This window comes from Nannospalax galili, unplaced genomic scaffold (assembly GCF_000622305.1).
Source record: "Nannospalax galili isolate Female #2095 unplaced genomic scaffold, S.galili_v1.0 scaffold503, whole genome shotgun sequence".
NCBI lineage: Eukaryota > Metazoa > Chordata > Mammalia > Rodentia > Spalacidae > Nannospalax > Nannospalax galili.
This window is the reverse complement of record NW_008349770.1, coordinates 396,899-416,646: the sequence shown is the minus strand read 5'-3', so window position 1 is coordinate 416,646 and position 19,748 is coordinate 396,899. Positions and strand designations below refer to the sequence as shown.

Below are 19,748 nucleotides of genomic sequence, written 5' to 3'. Positions count from 1 at the left end.
CTGAAAGTTCAGTGCCTTGCCACAATGGGAGGAAGATCATCCCACACCTACCACCTCCTCCAAGGCTCAGGGACTTTTGTGGAAGACGCTGGCGGAAAGAACGTAAGAGTCAGAGGAAGGGGTGGAGTGTTACGTGGAAGTGTGCCAGCAAGCTATAGTCATACTTCCTTTCCATGCTCATCAAGGAGTTGTGGGGGGAGTCAGTTACCCCTCCCACCCAAACAGTCAACCTTATTGCATGTGCAGGAGGGGCTAAGGATATACAAGCCAAGAATTCCAGGAGGCACCTCTTGCCATTTTGTGTGGCTGTCGGGAAGTCACAGGATCTATATTTGAGTGTGTATGATCCAGCGTAGCCGAAAATGAGGGGGGGGGTGCCCAGGGGGGGTGCCCACCCTTCTGTAAATAAACCCCCACCCTGCTCTGTTAACAAGCCCAATAAAATCATTAGGATTTTCCAAAAAAACCACTAATGGAAGCCTTCATTATTCTACCAAAGTTTATCCCATGTTGGCAAATCCATGGGTCTTTGATTTCTTATTCCTGTTTTCCCCCTTAAACTTCATTGTATAAATATTTTTATGTAACCTTCAAGTTATTTCTGGAAAAATGTGCTAAAAATTGCCTCTCTTTGGAATAATAAAAATATTCTAAAAAAAAATCATAGGAGAAAAATACACTTTTATTTAGCTTTTCGGGATACTACAGTAGCACTGAGAGCTGGCTCACAGTGCATTGAGAGACGCTAGTTCCTGTGAAAACCGATCAGGAAATACAGCACCTCAGCAAAATTCTCAGGCCATCCAGACCAGTTCTCCATAGCCAAGATTTGCAAGTGGTATTTCAGAGTGCTGTAGGATTTCAGCTCCCTCATGATGGCCAAGTTGTTACATGTCATGGCCGAGAGGGTGTAGCAAATCCAGAACTGAACCAGGCGGTGGCTGTTGATCTCACTTCTGGTGGTAGCCTGGATGGAATTCTCAAAGAATTCAATTAGCAGAGGGATAAACTGCATTTCTTTGGCCTTTCTCTGGCTGGCGGGGTTTAAGTAGCACCAACATGCCAGGCTCTGGAGCAGCAGGATCTTGGTGCTGTGCGACATCGTCTTTTCATTCTGCAGCAAGGAGTACACGTCCTTCATGTACTCTGCGGCGAACTGGGAAGCCGTCATCCCTCCTGCAAAACAGGCGTTCGTGTTCCCAGAGTTCAGAGTAGAGCGGCTAGTAACATTTCAGACGCCCTGTGCATTCATGCTGTAGTTGCAGAGTATGTGTGTGTGTGTGCTCACATGGGTGTGCTTCTGTGTATGTATGTATGTACATAGGTACATACATGCATGAGGTGGTTAAAGAACAGCCTTAGACATCCACTTTTTAAATTTCTGAGACATAGTCTCAGGCCTGGAACTCGCCAAGTAGGCCCGTCTGACTGACTGGTGAACCCCAGGGACCTACCTGTCCCCCTCCCTGGTGCTGAGATTTCAAGTCTGTACAGCGCACACCTTCTCATGTGGGTTCTGGGGTCAGACTCGTGTTCTTGCCCTGGCTAAGTGAGCACTTCACTGACCGAGCCCTCCAGCATTCATCTTCGTTGTTTTATCTTGTTTGGTGCTGAGGATTGAACACGGTCTCCTTATATCCCCAGGTGTTGGGGTTCCTATGCCAATTGACATTTAGGGGGACATTTTGGAAGAGTTTGGTCTTTTTCCCCAGGTTGCTGTGAGAGTGTGATGGGGGTGTCCTGTGAAGAGTTCAGGAAGTGTGCTGTCTGCCCAAGGTTCTCTGTTCTGTCCCATCGTCTGACCTGCCTAAGGCTCCCCTGTTCTGTCCTGTCGGCTGGCCCAAGGCTTGACTTGTCAAGGGGGTCTAAGCTGGCTGTGTTTGCTTGGCCCGTCTCCCTCTGGTTTTCAGACCTGAGAGTTTTCTTTCCTTTGGCTACTGACCCAGTCTGGGTCTAGATCTGCTTTCTCTCCCAGTTCAATTTCAAATGCCAACAAGGTGCTGGTACCTAGGACATGAGGAGCACTTGGCTGGAGAGGCAAACTGCCCTATGGGGTTAGGTTCTAGCCCTGGAGCTCTGATCTTTATGCATTTCTCTAACTTGCGCTATACTGGTCCCAGAATGGTCAATGTGCGGCCTTAAAGCTTTAGTGGAAGCCAGGCATCAGCCCTTCCCGTGGTCTGACACCAGACTAAAGCATTCGGTCCTCGTGCAGCTAGCCAACTCTTCCTCCAGCAAGTGACCACAGTGCCCCTGGGAGCTGAGCCTGCCTCATGGGGTGGACACTGTCTACTTTGGGAAGCAGGGCAGGCTGTTCCTGAAGTTCCCGTCTCCATGTGGTCGCATCTAGAACGCCTACATCTTCACTCAAGGACATTGTTCTTTGAAAGATTTGGTCCTTGGTGCTGGAGAGAGGGCTTAGTGGTTAAGAGCACTGGCTGCTCTTGCAGAGGACACAGGTTCGATTCCCAGCACCCACATGGCAGCTAACAACCTTCCCTAACTCCAGTTCCAGGGGAATCTGAAGCTGTCTTGTGACCTCTTCCACATTGCACGACACGGGTGCACTTACATGTGGACAATACACTCGTACACATAAGATAAAAATAATAAAATATTTTTAAAAAAGGAAAAACATCTAATTAGTAATTTAATTGATGGGCACTTTCTTTCAAAGCATGAGACCTTGAAAGAAAATACTTGTGTTTTTTTTTGTTCTTTTTGAGATAGGGTCTCCCTGTAGCCCCAGCTGGCCTTTAGCTCACTATGAAGACCAGGCTGGGCTTGAATTCACAGAGATCCTCTTGCCTCTGCCTCCCTAGTTCTGGGATTAAAGGTGTGTGCCACCATGCCCGGCCCCTTCTGTTTTTAATAGAAAAACAACCAGTAATTCAGTCAGTCAGAGGGGCTGTCCTGGTCTTTAAGACTAGGGTAAGAAATCACTAAGTACAGCGTTCTGACAGGCAGGTAGGTGGGAGCAGCTGCTCTTACCTGTGAAGGACAGCAGTCCGATTTTGTGGGCGGCCTGGGCTCTCTTTTCAGCGGGTAGACTTGTGTTCTTCAGCACGTAGCCAAGTACCAGGATTTTTTCTTTGTGAAAAATGCACTCGGCTGTAGGGATGATGTCCTCGTCCTCCTCCTCCTGTTTAACGAAATAGCCCTTCACGGTGACATTCCAGAATTTCTGCAGGCGCAGAGACAGCTTCACGAGGTTATGGTGTGCCCGACTCCAGATTTGCGTACAGAAAGCCTTGATCCTCATCATCTTGCTGGAGGCCCCACTGCTGCCGACTAGGCCAGGAGCTCCCAGCCAGAAGCAGCTCTGGAACTCAGCGCCTAGCAGCGGGCAGGATGGAATGCTGGGCCTGCTAGTGGGGTGCCTTCTAGAACTGGGTGGAGCAGTGGACTTGGGCTTCTCTGCGGAAGCGAAGCCTTAGCTTCTGCTGTTTCCGGTCCCGGCCGCTCCTGCCTTCCCGAGCCTTACGCAGGCCGACCGCTCTGTCTCTGGGGAGGTCTGCCCTGCCTTCTGCCCGCCCTTGAGCTACCATTGCGTTTTCTCTCCCGTGCTTGTTTGTTAATTTTTTAGAAAATATTTTATTTTTTATTTTATATGCAGTGTATTGCCTGCATGTATGTAAGCACACCATGTGTGTGTGGTGGGCAGAAGAGGGTGTTGGATCCCCTGGAACTGGAGTAAAGGACGGTGGTTAGCTGCCTTGTGGGTGCTGGAAATCGAGCCTCGATCCTCTGGAAGGGCAGCCAGTGCTTTAACCGCAGACCCTTCCCTGCAGCCTGTTACTAGAGTTCTTTGCATCTTAGGCTTACCCTGTTCTGAGAGGCAGCAGGAAATGGGGCCTGTCGTCCGGGTCTACCCCCACCTGTCTCTGCCCTGGTATTTTCTCCCTGGTCCTAGCAGGTCCGGTTTGAGGCTGTCAGCTCACTCTTGCCGCCCCTCTCAAGGACACTGGTCTTCAGTTCTTCCTCAGTCTCAGTAGAATTTCCGCTGCAACTGGACCTTGGAAATACGCACACCAACATGCTCTGCCTTTCTTCTTCCTCAGTAAAAGCCTTTTGGAGCTCATCGAGCACTTGGGAGGCTGAGGTGGGAAGCCTTTGGGTCGGAAGCCAACCCGGGCTACATAGCAAGACCCTGTCTCAACACACAGAAAACTCCTTTGACCTCACATCCCGCCAGTGCTGCAGTCCTCGGCTCTTTCCTCTGGAAAGCACCGCTTTGCTCTCCCTTGCAGTCTGCTCTCCACCCCCTGGTGACTGATTCAGGCTGGAATTTTGGCTCTGAAGTCGCCCCTCGGGGTCTCTGATGATTGAGTCCGATGCCCAGACGCTGGGCTGGGTGTTTGGCCTTGCTTTCTCCCTGAACACTTTGCCTAGCTTCTTTTAAAAAAAATTTTGTCTTTTTGAGACAGGGTGTCCCTGTACCCCAGCTGGCCTGGAACTCACTCTGTCGACCAGGCTGGCCTGGACCTGATCCAGAACCGCCTGCCTCTGCTGGAGTAAAGGTGTGCACCACCCGCCTGGCTTTGTCCTAGCTTCTCCGGTTATTTTCTTTCATTCCTGGCCTCCATTGCCCGCAGCCCACTGCCTTCTCTTTGCCTCCCACCGAGAGCTCGTTCAGCCTTTCTGTTTCTTGTAGTTTTTCTTTTTACGTCAGGTTTTAAAACGTAGCTCAGGTTGGTTTCACTATTATCTCTGTCTGGACTTGAACTACTGATCCATCTCATGTAACTCAGGCTGCCTCAAACTTACTGTGTAGCTGAAGATAATCTTCAACTCTTAAAAAAAGATTTATTTTTAGTTATGTGTGTGTCAGTGTGTGAGTACACGTGTGTGGGTTACTGCAGAGGCTGGAGGCATTGGATCCCCCTGGAGCTAGAATGACTGGTGCTTGTTGGCCTTGAGCTCAGAGATCCACCTGCCTCTGCTTCTTGAGTGCTGGGATTAAAGGCATGCGGTACCACGGGCTCACATATTTTTAACAGGATTCTCACTTGAATTCTAGACTCACCACTAACCCTAACCTACTTCAGAGGAATAGGAAAAGGGTGGTAGAGGACGTCTGACACCCTCCTTTTTTTAATTAAAAAAAAAAAATTGTGTGTAGGAGCGTATTGCCTGCGTGTGTGTAAGTGCCTCTGTGTCGTGCAGTGCCCTTGGAGGTCAGAAGAGGGCATTGGATCCCCTGGAACTGGAGTTACAGACAGTTGTTAGCCACCGTGTGGGTGCTGGGAATTAAACCCAGGTCCTCTGCAAGAGAAGTCAGTACTCTTGACCACTGAGCATCTCTCCAGCCCCGACACTCTCTTCTGGCTTCTCTGAGTGCACCAGGATAAAGCTTGGTTCTCATATGTGTATACACTCAGACAGGTAAGCGAATGAATAAGTGAATGAATCACTTAAAATTGGGAGGAGAGACAACATCAAGGGTTTGCTACGAACCTGCACTGGGCACCTGAGAGGGTCAGGACAGCATGAAGTGGGCAAAGCCCTGGCTAGGCCATTTGCAATTAAAGAAGCTTTGCTACTTCTGGGCTGTCTGCTTTCAGGAGCAGGAGGTGCCAGCTTGTCTTGGACTTCCTTCAGGGCAGGGTGGGGGTGGGGGTGGGGCTGGGTTGCCTAAGATGTGGTTTAATGGATGCCTCTCCTTGATTTTCTCCTGTGTGTTCTGGCCTACATGCATGTCAAGTTATCACAGAATTCTCCACTTAGGATCCTCACACCAGGACAGTAGACTCAAGTGGACAGGAGAGGACCACTGGGTCGTGTAACTCCACCTCTGCCAGGATGGGAAGCCATAGACCAGATGGGCTGGGAGGTCCCTGTGGGTTCTTGCGCAGGCCTGACCATCTGAGCAGAATCCCAGAACCCATGTCTAAGTGGGAGAAGAGAACGGACTCTGATGTCCATGGGTGCACTGTACGTACATGCCCCCATCCACTCTGCACACACATACCACATAAAAAGCTGGGGCTGGAAAGATGGCCAAGCACTTCAGAACACTGGCTGCTTCTTGCAAAGGACCTGGGTTCAATTCCCAGCTCCCACATGGCGACTAACAACTGTCTTAACTCAAGTTCCAGGGGATCCAACACCCTCTTCTCACCTCTGAGAGCATTGCATGACACGGGTGCACTTATACACATCCAGGCAATGCACTCATTCACATACAATAAAAGTAATAAAATATTTTAAGAAAAAAAGACTAAATAATTAGACTTTACGTTAGACTAGTAATTAAAAAATAATTTTTATTTTGACTTACATGATTGAAAGAGTAATGAATACAAATCCCATGAAACTAAAAGCACTGCCACGACCAAAAACAAACCGCAGAAGAGAATACAAGACACGGAGTTACGTATCCATGCAGTAGTCACAGGAACGTCAGATCTCCAAACAAGCCAAAGAAAAACCCTTGAATATTTGTGATTTGACTTTCTATAGAGACGTTTCAGGCATTTAATAAAGACTAAAGACTATACATACTAATTATAGACTGTACAATGTACCTTTAAAATGAGGGATATATGCATATATATTTATAAATGTACAAGTATGTACATTGGAACTTCACAGTTGATTTTGCCAGAAGCCTGACAGTTTTCACTTTGAAATGAAATGAATCCTTTTTACTAAAATGTAAATATTGAAAATAACATCTATTTGATTTTTTTATACAAACACATCCTGAATACAGTGTAGATTACACTCACATTGTTATGACATCTTGGCATACCCATCCGATACATCCTTTGTCTCAGCGAGCTGCTGAGTGCGCCCTGATGCGGACCTGCTGCTGTCACTATAGCCTCTGGGCCTTCCCCAGCTCCCAAGGCCCGTTTCCTAGCCTTATGGCCAGTTTTATAGACAGAGGGACCATACTCAAGACCCCTCTATTTCTGTAGGAGTTCTAACATTTCAAGTTTCCACTTCAGAGAGCAGCACAACTTTCTGAATCCACAACTTTGGGGGTTTTGTTTCAGCAACAAACTCCACAAGCTGAACCAGGCCTGGAGGTACCTTGGTGTAAATCCCAGCACCCAGGAAGCAGAGGCTGAACTGTTGCAAGTTCAAGGCCAGCCTAGTTTACAGAGCTAGTTCCAGGCCAGCTGGGACTACAATAGGACACCTTGTTTCAATAGACAAACAACAGAGATCCAGAGACTGATAGAGATGGTTCTTTGTTAAAGAAAAGCTTAGGCATTGAGTTTTTGTTTGCTTTTAAGAATATAGGTGTAAGCCAGGTGTGGTGGTTCACGCATTTAATCCTAGTACATGGGAGGCAAAAGCAGGTGGATCTCTGTGAGTTCAAGGCCAGCCTGGTCTACATAGTATCAGACCAGGGGCTACAGGGAGACCCTGTCCCCAAAAGACCCCCCCCAAAAAGAGAAAAAATACAGGTGTAATTTTAGTAAAGTAGTTATTCAAAACATTGTTTTTTGTTTTTTATTTTATGGGTGAATGTTTTGTGTGTATGCAAGTATACCACATGTATGTAGTGCCTGTAGAGGCCAGAAGAGGGAGTAGATTCCCTGGAATTGGAGTCAACAGACAGTTGTTAACCTCCATGTGGGTGCTGGGAACCGAACCCAGGTTCTCTGCAAGAGCAGCCAGTGCTCTTACCTGCTGAGCCATCTCTCCAGCACTAAAGCTGTTATTTTTCAACCTACTTTTTAAACCAAAGACGATATGGAAATTCCTGAGATGGAAAACCAAAACACATGGAGGGAGCTTTAAAAAACCGAAATACAAAACGTGGTTTCTCCCGCTCCCTTTTTAAGATAGGGTTTCATGTATCCTGGGCTATCCTGGAACTCACTCGGTAGCTGGGAAGACCCTGACGTTCTGTGCCTACGTTGTTCACTTCCTGAGACACTGGGCAGCATACCTTGCTCAGGTCGTGCTGAGAAGGAACCCAGGGCTTCATGCTTGCCAGGCAAGCACTGTTACCACCTGAGCCACAGCCACAGCTCTGAAGCTTAGTCTCATAACGGGTCATTTTGCCAAGTTCTGTGGGAAAACTTTTATTTGAAAACATTTCTTTTTGTGCTTTGTATTTAAAGTGAAATAAGGTAGCTAAAGGGCCACTCAACCCTGAGAACATGACAGACAAACTGCAAGGCTTATAATATTGACCAAAATAGCACATGAAGATTTCAAGCTTACAGAAGCACTTTCCCCAGAGTACAAAGATGGCTATTTTAAAACTCCATACATACTAGAGTCAGATGGACATTGAGTTCTGGGAGACACAAGCATGGGGTAGCCTAGAGAACTGTACACAGCCCTGTGCTGTTGGCTAAAGGGGAAGTAGACGGTCCTATGAAATCTCTAAGGACAGTCTCCACCGAACTCTTAAGTTGCTGACGCTGTCTGGCTAAGTCACAGCCTCCTGATGATCAGGGCCAGGTGTCAGGACAGCAGTCAGGCAGTGAAATTAAAAGGCTGTGGCAACTTCAGTTCCGTGACGACTTCCAACTTTAACACAGTCTCGAGGAAATTTGTCCAGCTGTTCATACGCCAGCCTCCCGTCTTCTCCTGCATATGGAACACTAAATGTGAATACTGCTTTGAACGTAATTTTTTACTTATCACTCATCTTGGATTGGCACTTTTTTCCCATGGTGTCTGGGGATCAAACCCAGGGCCTGGTGCATATTTGATCAAACATATTTCTACCGGCTACCTTCCAGCTGGATTGCTGCCTTGAGCAATTTGCTATGTTAAGGAAAAGTTGTTTTCTATTATTCTTAATTATGTCCTTGATTTTTAGGCAACATTTAGAACAACCAAGAACTCTCTAGCTAATGCTAGAAAACAAACACCAAGATAGGAAGTCTTGTGCCATCTGCTGCCAATGTCACATGATGATAACATTTGGATTCTTTTAAGTGTGTTAGGGATTTCTGTAAGGTGTGTCCTTCATCTCAGTGCTCCGAACGCCTACATAACTTTACACCTTATATATTAATTTAGTTGCATTGCCATATACAGTGTGTATGTGGTTACATTGCCATACACAGTGTGTATGTATGTACCCTGGTGTCATGCACATCTTCATGAGTAATGGTAAAAGTTAATTTCAGACTTTCAAACTTTAGCTAGAAGGTTAGTTTTTGCCTCCTAAACACACAGTGAGATAGATGGCGTTCTCTAGGGATGGAGTCACTCAAGTTTGTTCAGTCCTATCTTTTACTTTATTTTTTATTTACTTATTTCTTGTGTGTGTGTCTGTGTCTCTGTCTCTGTGTGTATCTGTATGTAAATCTGTTTTGTGTGTGTGTGTATCTCTGTGTATCTTTGTGTATCTCTGTGTATGTCTGTGTCTGTATGTAAATCTCTGTTTTGTATGTGTGTCTCTGTGTATTTGTATCTCTGTGTATGTGTGTCTGTGTGCACCAGGATGTGCATGCATGACTGTATGCATGTGGAAGTCAAAGGACAGCTTCCTGGAGTCGGGTCCTCCACTTTGAGGCAGTGTCTCTTTGTTCTTCTGGTGTCCTGTCTACTTCAGGCCCGTTTGTCCTTGAACTGGGTCACTCTCCTGTCCTCACTGCCCTTTTCACTGCAGTGCTGGGATTACAGATGTGCACTCCAGCATCCCACTTTGAGGCAGTGTCTCTTTGTTCTTCTGGTGTCCTGTCTACTTCAGGCCTGTTTGTCCTTGAGCTGGGTCACTCTCCTGTCCTCACTGCCCTTTTCACTGCAGGGTGCTGGGATTACAGACGTGCACTCCAGCACCTATCTCTTCCCACGCGCTCTGAGGATGGAGCCGGGTCATCTGACTTGTGTAGCCAGCAGTTTTGCTTCCCCACCATCTCTCCAGAACCTCATGGCAGCACCATTTTGTTACTATTTAAAAAAACCCAATTAACAGCACTTGGGGGACAGAGGAGGTGGATCTCTGTGAGTTCAAGGCCAGCCTGGTCTACATAGTGAGTTCCAGGACAGCAGGAACTACAGGGAGATCCTATCTCAAAAAGACCAAAAAAAAAAAAAAAAACTGATTAAGAAATAGGAGTCCGAGGGTTGCAGATGAACCAGCGGTTACCTGCACGCTCCACAGAGAGTCGAGGCCTGCCTTGGCGATACCAAAAGACTGTCTAAAAAAAAAATAAAAGCCAGGCCCAGTAATCCTCCCTACACGCAGGAGACTCACCATCAATTCAGGCAGCAATTTAGTGAAACCCTGTCTCAGAATAATTTTTTTTTTAAAGGGGCTTGATCTGGCTTGGTCAGTAGAACACTTGCTTAGTAAGTGGGAGGCCCTCAATTCAATCCCCATTCCCCAAAGTGCTGGGATTATAGGCAACAGCTGTCCTTTTTTTTTTTGTCTTTTTGAGACAGGGTCTCCCTGTAGCCCCAGCTGTCCTGGAACTCACTGTGTAAACCAGGCTGGCCTGGAACTCACAGAGATCTGCCTGCCTCTGCCTCCCTGAGTGCTGGGATTAAAGGTGTGCGCCACCATGCCCAGCACAACTGTCCATTTTTATGCAGAGTTAGAAAAGGCTTTCCTGGGGGCTAGGAATGTGGCTCAGTTGGTAGGGGGTACAGAGCCCTGGGTTTGATCACCAGCACTGCATAATCCAGGCGTGGTAACATACACCTGCAATCTCTGCTCTCAGGAGGTAGAGGCAGGGGGATCATTCAAGGTCATTCTAAGGTACTTAGTGAGTTCAAGGCTGTTTGGGATAGTAAGACTTTTTTTTTTGGTCTTTTTGAGACAGGGTCTCCCTGTAGCCCCAGCTGTCCTGGAACTCACTGTGGAGACCAGGCTGGCCTTGAACTCACAGAGATCCGCCTGCCTCTGCCTCCCGAGTGCTGGGATTAGAGGCGTGTGCCACCACGTCCGGCTAAGACCTTGTCTTTTAAAAAAAAAGGAAAAAGCAGAGACTTTTTTCCTTCCCTCATCCTTCCAAGTCCACCCAAAATAAAAGAAACAGCAGGCACAGCCCTTTGAGAGCCAAGGGGGAGGGTCATCTGGACAGTCCAGATCAAACAACACCTTCAGCTATTTGGTGTCAGGGCTCAGGGGAGAACAGGGCAGCAGACAATCAGAGGTCACCCCGGGATGAATGAGGCACTTGGGGTGCACAGCGTTCACTGCAGGGGGTCCCAGGTGCCTGATTTTGCTGTGCCAACCCCACTTGGCAGCCAGGCCTGGATTTCTTGTGACCCTGTTTGACTTCTCCGTTCCAGATTCTTGGGTCTTGGTTTTTATTTTTATGAGACAGTCTTATTATGGAGCCTAGGCTGACCTCAAGCTTGAGGAGATTCTTCTGACTCAGACTTTTCAGTGCTGGAGTTACCAGAGTGAACCACCACAGGCCTGCATGTATGTAAGTGTACCACATAGATGCAGTGCCCACAGAGGCCAGAAGAGGGCATCAGATCCCCTGGAACTGGAGTTAAGGATGGTTGTTAGCTGCCATGTGGGTGCTGGGAACCCAACCTGGGTCCTCTGCAAGAACAGCCAGTGATCTCAGCTACTGAGCCATCTCTCTAGCCCTTGACTTGTGTTCTTGATTTTAAACAGGGCACAGACTGGTGAGCCCTCGGTGATAGCCGGGAAATAACTCTGACCAGGCAGAGCACACAGGCGAGCCAGGGACTCAGCAAGATCCAGGCTCCGATTTCTGATAGTCCAGTGCTATGAGCACACATCACATGACATGTCCTTGCAGATCCCAGAGAATATCCAAAGCAAATAAACATGTGAAAAACCAAACAACTCACCCAGGGACAAGAGGGTTTCTGAGGCCACATTTCTGATCTCCTCAGTGTCAGACTGACACAGCATCACCAACATTTTAATGCTTTCAGTGGCCTATAGGGGAAAACAGATCAGTGTCACTTAGAGCTGGGCTTGCAGGAAACTTAGTAGCTCATCACAAGCTGGAACTTTGTGGGGTTATTTTGTTTATTATATAGTGTATATATATATGATAAAACAAATATATACTATTACATATTAACATGTATATATCATATATTAATATATGTATTTGAAAAATATGTATTATATGTATGTGGTGGTTTGAATGAAAATGTCTCCTGTAGGCGCCAAGTATTTGGACACTTTGTCCCCACATGGTGGCGCTGTTTTAGGAGGTTTTAGAAGGTGTGGCCATCCTGGAGGAAGCACGTCACTGGGGGTGGGCTTAGAGAGTTCTTAAGCCTTGCCAGATCTCCAGTCACTCTCTTGCTTCCTGTGCCTGTGTGATGATGTGAGAGCTTAGCTTCTGCTGCTCCTGCTCCAGCCACCTCCAGCCACCATGCCTCCCTGCCATGACGGACTGTAATTCCCCTGGAACTGTAAGCTCAAATAAACCCTTCCTTCTATAAATTGCTTGGGTCAGTGTTTCTATCACAGCAACAGAAAAGTGACTAATACAATGTAAATATTAATAAAATACATACACTATGTAATATCTGTAATATAATATAAAAAATAAATATTTTGAGACAAGTTTTCATGTAGCCCAGGCTGGCCTTGAACTGTCTATTTAGCTGAGGTTACCTTGAACTCTTGATCCACCTGCCTCCACTTCCTAAATGCTGTTATTATTTTTTTAATCAATTAATTTATTTTATTTTATGTGTATGAGTGTATTGCCTGCATGTAAGTGAGTGCACCCATGTCGTGCAATTCTGCGGAGATCAGAAGAGAGCTTTGGATTCCCCTAGAACTGGAGTTAAGGACGGTTCATAGCAGCCATGTGGGTGCTGGGAATTGAGGCTGGGTCCTCTTGCAAGAGCACTCAGTGCTCTTAACCACTGAGCCATCTCTCCAGCCCCCCAAGCACTGTTATTACAGGTTTGTGCCAATATGCCAGACTTACTGAGCACCCTGTGCACCCTGTCCAGCTTAGAGCCAGGCACAGCCAGGGCACATGGCCAATCTCCTTGATATTTTCAAGTTCCTCTTTTAAAATACTTATCTCCTAGGAACTGCTATCTGTTGAACTTTAAAAACCTTGTTTAGGGGTTCCATATCTTGTTGTATGCCAGGAGGAACTACGGAACCCTCTCAAAAGTCCAACATCCTAGGGCCACTCCAGACACACTATCCAGTGCCCACAGAGGCCAGAAGAGGGCATCAAATAAAGTTAAGGATGGTTGTTAGCCACCATGTGGGTGCTGGGAACCCAACCTGGCTCATCTGGAAGAGCAGTCAGTGTTCTTAACCACTGAGCATCTCTCCAGCCCTTGGCTTGTGTTCTTGATTTTAAACAGGGCACAGACTGGTGAGCCCTCAGTGATAGCCGGGAGATAACCCTGACCAGGCATAGCACACAGGAGAGCCTGGGACTCGGCAAGATCCAGGCTCTGATTTCTTATAGTCCAGTGCTTTGAGCACACAGCCAGCAAGGGAGTGAAGTGGGCCACATGACGTGTCCTTCTAGATCCCAGAGAATATCCAAAGCAAATAAACATGTAAAAACCAAACAACTCAATAAACACTGGGGAGATCACCATATCACCTCTCTTTTGGGATAAAATATTTTTCTAACTAACCCAAAGTCACACTGATACCCATAGATGATGGTAAACTGTAATTGTTTACTATTTTCTGACCTTAACAAAAAGTCACAGCAGTCACTGTTAAAGGGGAAAAAGACCCTGAACATGCAGTTGTAAGGAGACAGAATACAGGATAAGAGGCGGCTCAGGTACAGAGGGAAGCAACCACAGCCCATTGACGTGGCTTGGCTCAAACCTTAACAGGGGTGTGGTGCCTGGGGCTGGGCAGGGGTGAAGGGCTCTGAGTCTAGATGGGTGAGGGGCTCTGAGTCTGGCCAGGGGTGAGGGGCTCAGAGTCTGGCCAGGGGTGAGGGGCTCTGAGGCTGGGCTTTACCTCCAGGCTCTTCAGGGCCAGGCATGCTGCCTTCTGCAGTTGGAGATTAGTCTTGGTGAGTGCTTCACAGTAATACAGCAAAGCCTGGGGCAGAAGGAGATGCTGTGAGTCGTTTTGAAGTGTTTACCACTTAAACAGGATGTAAGACAGACACCAAAGTGGGTGATGAGGGAGAGAGAATATTACATGTGCGGAATACAGATTTTGCTATTTTTTAGGTAAAATCCCACTATGTAGTCTGGCCTGTCTTGGAACTTGCTGTGTGGACCATGCTGGCTTGAAACTCACCATGCTGGCCTCAAATTTGCAGCAATTCTCCTGCCTCTGCCTTCCGAGTGCTGGGATTATAGGTGTGCACCACCATGCCCACTTTCAAAGGTAGCAGAAGCTGGGACTGTTTGGAGGGAAGAGGAGACTGAAGGGAAGGAGAGGGGGAGTGTGGAGGGGTAAATATGAGCAACATGTAATGATATATGTCAGCGAGAATGTGTCAGTGAGTCCCGCCCACATCCGGCCGCACAGTGAGCCAAGGTGAACACAGAAACTCGTGGTGGCCCAAGTGCTGAATGACAGCCGAGTGCTCAGGTCTAAAGAGGTTATTTATGCCCCGAGGCTCAGGGAACATCACAGGAGAGGGGGCAGAAAGAATGTAAGAGCCGGAAGGGTAACAGAAGGGCAGCAAGATGCTGTCTCCTGAGCTTGACACAGCCGCTGAGACACAGCCCACCACAGCCGTGGTTTTCTGCATTGGGCCTGCCAGGCATAGATCAGGGAGGGTCTCATGGCGCTCTGTAACCTTCCTGCTGAACTATTTGTGAGTCTACCAGGCTCCAATGGGCACTTCAAACCCCTGGTCACACAGATGATTGTGCTTAAAATCAGTAGGTCATGAAACAAAAAGACGTGTAGGGGAGTGGGTACCAGAGATGGGAGAGAGAAGGGGGTGAGGCCAGAAGAATGGACCAGGCACATGTATGAAGTTGTCAGAGAACAGATGTACAATAAAACATGAATAAAAGTGGTGGCGCATGCCTTTAATCCCAGTACTCGGGAGGCAGAGGCAGGCAGATCTCTGTGTTCAAGGCCAGCCTGGTCTACATAGTGAGTTCCAGGACAGCTGGGGCTACAGGGGAACCCTTTCTCAAAAAGACCAAAAAAAAAAAAAAAAAGAGTCATAATGAAATCTATTCTTTTGTATTCTAAAAATAATAAAAAATTAAGAAACTAGTTAAAAATAATTTATAAAAGAAGGAAAGTCATTTTCACTCCCTGAGATAAACAGATCACCAAACTTGGCATTCCACACGGTTTTCAGGGTAAGAAAAGAATCTACTGTAACTCACAAGCAGTTTATGCAGTGACTAGATCAGTATGTCTTATCAGGTCTTGAACTCCATGGAACAAACTCAAGAGCTGGAAGGTACGGAGTTATGTACAGGTTTAGTTTAGTGATCAATTCTTTGCCTTTGCTGGTTTTTATCTTAAAATCATACCTTTTTAAAATTTAATCTTATCTTATGTGTATGAGTGTATTGCCTGCATATATGTAAGTGCACCTATGTCGTGCAATGCCCATGGAGGTCAGAAGAGGGCGTCAGGTCCCCTGGAACTGGAGTTACGGACCATTGTTAGGACTTGAACCTCGGTCCTCTGCAAGAGTAGTCAGTGCTCTTCACCACTGAGCGATCTCTCCAGCCCATTTTTATTTTTTTAGACAAAGTCTCACTGTATAGCCCTGGATGGACTGGAATGTGCTACATAGACCAGGCTGGCCTCGATCTCACAGAAATCCACCTCCTTCTGCCTCCTGAGTGCTGGGATTAAAGGTGTCACCACACCTGGTACCATTTTTATTTATTTATTTTTAAAATAGTTACTGTTTTTATTTTATGTATTTGAGTGTATTGCCTGCATGTATGTAAGTGCACTGGTGTCATGCAATGCCCAAGGAGGTCAGAAGAAGGAATCAGATCCCGTAACTGGAGTTACGGACGGACAGTTGTTAGGCACCATGTGGGTGCTGGGAATCAAACCCAGGTCCTCTGCAAGAGCAGCCAGTGTTCTTAACTGCTGAGCCATATCTCCAGCCCACCATTTTTATTTTAATTGACACATTTATATGAATTTATGGGTGGGAGCATAATAAGACCATGTGTGTGATCAGATCTGTCCTCCGTGTTTCTACTGCCTCACACTCATTTCTTTTTTTAAAATTTTTAATTTTATTATTTTATGTGTATGTGTGTATTGTCTGCATGTGTAAGTGCACCCGTGTCATGTAATGCCCATGGAGGTCAGAAGAGGGCGTTGGATCCCCTGGAACTGGAGTTACAGATAGTTATTAGCTGCCATGTGGGTGCTGGGATTTAAAATTTTTGTAAAGTTTGGGTATTTAGGGGCTGGAGAGATGGTTCAGCGGGAAGAGCACCAGCTGCTATTGTAGAGTACCTGGGTTCAGTTCCCAGAACCCACATGGCAACTAACAACTGTCCATAACTCCAGGTCCAGGGAATCTGACCCCCTCTTCTGACCTCCGTGGACATTGCATGACATGAATGTATGCAGTTACATGCAGGCAATACACTCATACACATGAAATAAAAATAAATAAGATATTTTTATTTTTATTTTGGTCTTTTTGAGACAGGGTCTCTCTGTAAACCCAGCTGACCTGGAACTCGCTATGTAGACCAGGCTGGCCTTGAACTCACAGAGATCTGCCTGCCTCTGCCTCAGTGCTGGGACCAAAGGTATGCACCACCATGCCTGGCAATAAATAAAAATATTTTTTAAAAAGAAAATCATGCCAGGTGTGGTGGCACACTCCTGTAGTCCCAGCACTTGGGAGGCAGAGACAGGCGGATCTCTGTGAGTTCAAGGCCAGCCTGGTCTACATAGGGAGCTCCAGGCCAGCTGGGGCTACAGGGAAACCCTGTTTCAAAAAGACTAAAAAAAAAAGGAAAAAAAAGAAAATGGTATAAATGGGAACACCAGGACTCGTCCTCTAACATCTGTTTGTGAGCTGCACCCAGGCTTCCAGCTCTGTGATCCTCCTGCCTCCCGCTTGTGCTGGGATCATAGGCATGAGCCACCAAGCCCACCTGGATGCTGATAGTAAATGGTAGAAAATTAGACAAGCCTGTGGCTTGATGGCCACGATTTATTGTCCCATCTTGTGGCTGTTTGAAGGAGAAGTGTTTGCTATAGACTCCAAGTATGTGAACAATTGGTCATTAGTGTTGCTGTGTGGGAGATGAGGCTATGCTGGAGGAAGGCTCATCAGGCTCTGAGTTCATAGCTTTACCCCACTTTGAGTTTGTCTCTCTGCTTCCTGTGCCCGCTTGAAGATGTCAGTGCCCAGCCGCCTGCTCTGGCTGCCTCCTGCCAGGCCTCCTGCCATGGTGGACTCTGACCCCTCTTGGCTCCGCAGCCCAATAAACTCTTACTTCTCTAGGCTACTTGGTCATGCTGTTTGTGGTAGCAGCAGGTAAGTAAGTAATACACACCTTCTCCCTGAAGCGCTCGTTCTTGGAGGCAGTGGCGAGGTAGAAGGTCACGGCCTCACTGACCTCGTTGTCTCTGGTGAGTAGCAGAGCCAGGGTCCTAAGGACTTCCTGCTGGGCTGAGAGGTTGCTGGGTACAAGGTCGCTCATGGTCTGCAGCAGTTTCTCATCTCTAAGTGACTGCAGATTCTGAACCATGGCGACTGAAAGGCAAGAAGGAGACATTCTCACGGTGGGTGCACTGGCAGGCTCATTAACGTCATGAGCGTTAAGACTATTTAAAGGAGGTGATTTAAACAGTGAGTTTTTTTTTTTTACTTAATGCTTTATATTTTCTATTAAACATGTATGATTTGTGTAGTAAAATAGCATTTCATGTATATTTTAAAAATAAATTTTATTTCTTTAAAAATTATTTATTTATTTATATTTTATGTGTATGAGTGTTCTGCCTGCATGTACGTAAGTGCACCCGTGTCCTGCAGTGCCCACAGAAGTCAGAAGAGAGCATCTGGAACTGGAGTTAGGGATGGTTGTTAGCTACCATGTGGGTGCTGGGAACTGAACCTGAGTCTTCTGCAAGAGCAGTCAGTGCTCTTAACTGCTGAGCAGCTCTCCAGTCCCTTCATGTATATTTTTAGTAAAAGCATATGCATAACAGACCCCAGTGTATGTGAAAAATTAGTCTATGATAAAGGTGATATTTCAAATTAGTGTGAAAAGAAGAGATTATTCAAATAACTGCTAAGCTGAGGGGCAAATTACACAGAAAATGTAAAGTTGAATTTCTAACCTAAAATGGTGGCAAAAATATATAGATGATTTTTAAAAGATGATTTATTTATTATATTATGTATGTCTGCATAAGTTAATGTACACCACATGCATGCAGGTGTCCATAAAGTCAGAAGGTGTTGGATTCCCTGGAGCTGGGGTTGTAAGTGGTTGTGAGCTACCTGATGTGGGTTCTGGGACCCAGATCCTCTGCAAGAGCAGTCAGTGCTCTTAACCACTGAGCCAGCTCTGATTTATTTTAATTTTGGTATAGAGTCTCATGTAACCCAGGTTAGCCTTAAACTTGCTCAGTAGCTAAGGATGATCTTGAACTCCTGATCTTCCTGCCTCTAACTCCCAAGTGCCATGATTATAGGCATTCATCACCATACCCAATACCATATAGGTGAACTATTCACATGTAAAAATATACAGTGAATGAAGAAAATGTGTTCCAGGACAGCTGGGGCTACAGGGAGACCCTGTCTCAAAAGGACCGGCAAAAAAAAAAAAGAAAAAAAAGAAAAAAAAGAAACATTTTCTACCACTTCCTAACACAGCCGCAGTAAACACACTGTGTTTCAATCACAGTATCTGCCAAAACCCTAATCCTAGGCCAAGCAGCCAGGCTTGGATGAGGAGTGTCACTGCGATGATTGGAACGTGGGGCTGATACAAACTGGAGTCCCACTGTGACAAACTGGCCGTGTTCCCTGAATAAAAATGTAGTTAACCCTGAACTAGATGGCCAGCAGGATGAGATCTTGTCTGCTCAGTGACAGATGGGAAAATAAAAGCTAAGTTCACTCTTCATAACAGTAGCACCCTTTACATGGTGAATCATCTAGATATTTTGGCTTTTATTTCCCATTTTCCTCACTGTGGATGTCTGTTAGTTTTACTGCTTTGTAAGTCAGTACTCCAGTGAAAATCCCTGCGTGAGTATTAAGTAACAGTCAAGTGAACAAATCACAGGGAACATTTCACAGTAGCATACATGGGTATCTATTCAAATATAAAGACAATATAAAACTAATAAAACTTAAATTATTTAATAATAACAAATCACATCGCTTTAAAAACAAGCTATAGTGCTTTATAAGGAATAAGGACTAAACTCAAAGGTACGGTGTGTGTCTAGCGTGTGTGAGATCCTGCAGTCTCTAGTTCTGCTCCCCTGGTCTAGTGTGCTTAGATTCCCTATGGCACTAACCGGACGCTTACTAAAGTTAAAGGTCCAGAGTCACTGGACAGGCAAGTCTCAGCTCACCATGGAGGTGACCGTCACTAACGATCCTGACTGGGAAGACCAGAGCTGACTCCAGACGGAGTTACCACTGCAGCACAGCAGGAGACCCTGTCCTACCTTGCCTGGCCAGCTGGCTCAGGTAAGTCTCCAGGTCACTCACACCGTGGCTGGTAAAGAAACTGTAATACTGGAACACAGTGATGACTTCTGAGGAGAGGCCGGAGGACAGTAGAGGCTCTGCTCGGTCCAGGATTTGGGACACCAAGGTTCGAAACACTGGGAGAGAAGAGACAAGGGGCTTAAGGAAGGTGCCCATCCATCCATCCATCCATCCATCCATCCATCC

The 19,748-nt window shown here is 46.4% G+C and overlaps 2 protein-coding genes across 3 annotated transcripts in view; both read right to left on the bottom strand.

Annotated features, from left to right (window-relative positions):
* Nucleotides 1-745: 745 nt before the first annotated feature.
* On the bottom strand, nucleotides 746-3,265 carry Armh2 (armadillo like helical domain containing 2). Its single transcript, XM_008847103.1, has 2 exons — nucleotides 2,992-3,265; nucleotides 746-1,176 (listed from the first exon to the last, which is right to left on the bottom strand). The coding sequence occupies exons 1-2, from the start codon at nucleotides 3,263-3,265 to the stop codon at nucleotides 746-748; spliced, it is 705 nt and encodes a 234-aa protein (XP_008845325.1).
* A 4,290-nt stretch (nucleotides 3,266-7,555) lies between these two features.
* Ripor2 (RHO family interacting cell polarization regulator 2) overlaps nucleotides 7,556-19,748 on the bottom strand; it is a 98,566-nt gene continuing 86,373 nt past the window's right edge. For both annotated transcript variants that reach the window (XM_008847083.2, XM_008847084.2), the window contains 5 exons: nucleotides 19,520-19,678; nucleotides 17,383-17,582; nucleotides 13,877-13,960; nucleotides 11,755-11,845; nucleotides 7,556-8,556 (listed from right to left, as the gene is read on the bottom strand). In XM_008847083.2, the coding sequence (XP_008845305.1) occupies nucleotides 8,456-8,556; nucleotides 11,755-11,845; nucleotides 13,877-13,960; nucleotides 17,383-17,582; nucleotides 19,520-19,678 (635 nt within the window). In that variant the 3' untranslated portion in view covers nucleotides 7,556-8,455. The remainder of the gene's footprint in view (nucleotides 8,557-11,754; nucleotides 11,846-13,876; nucleotides 13,961-17,382; nucleotides 17,583-19,519; nucleotides 19,679-19,748) is intronic.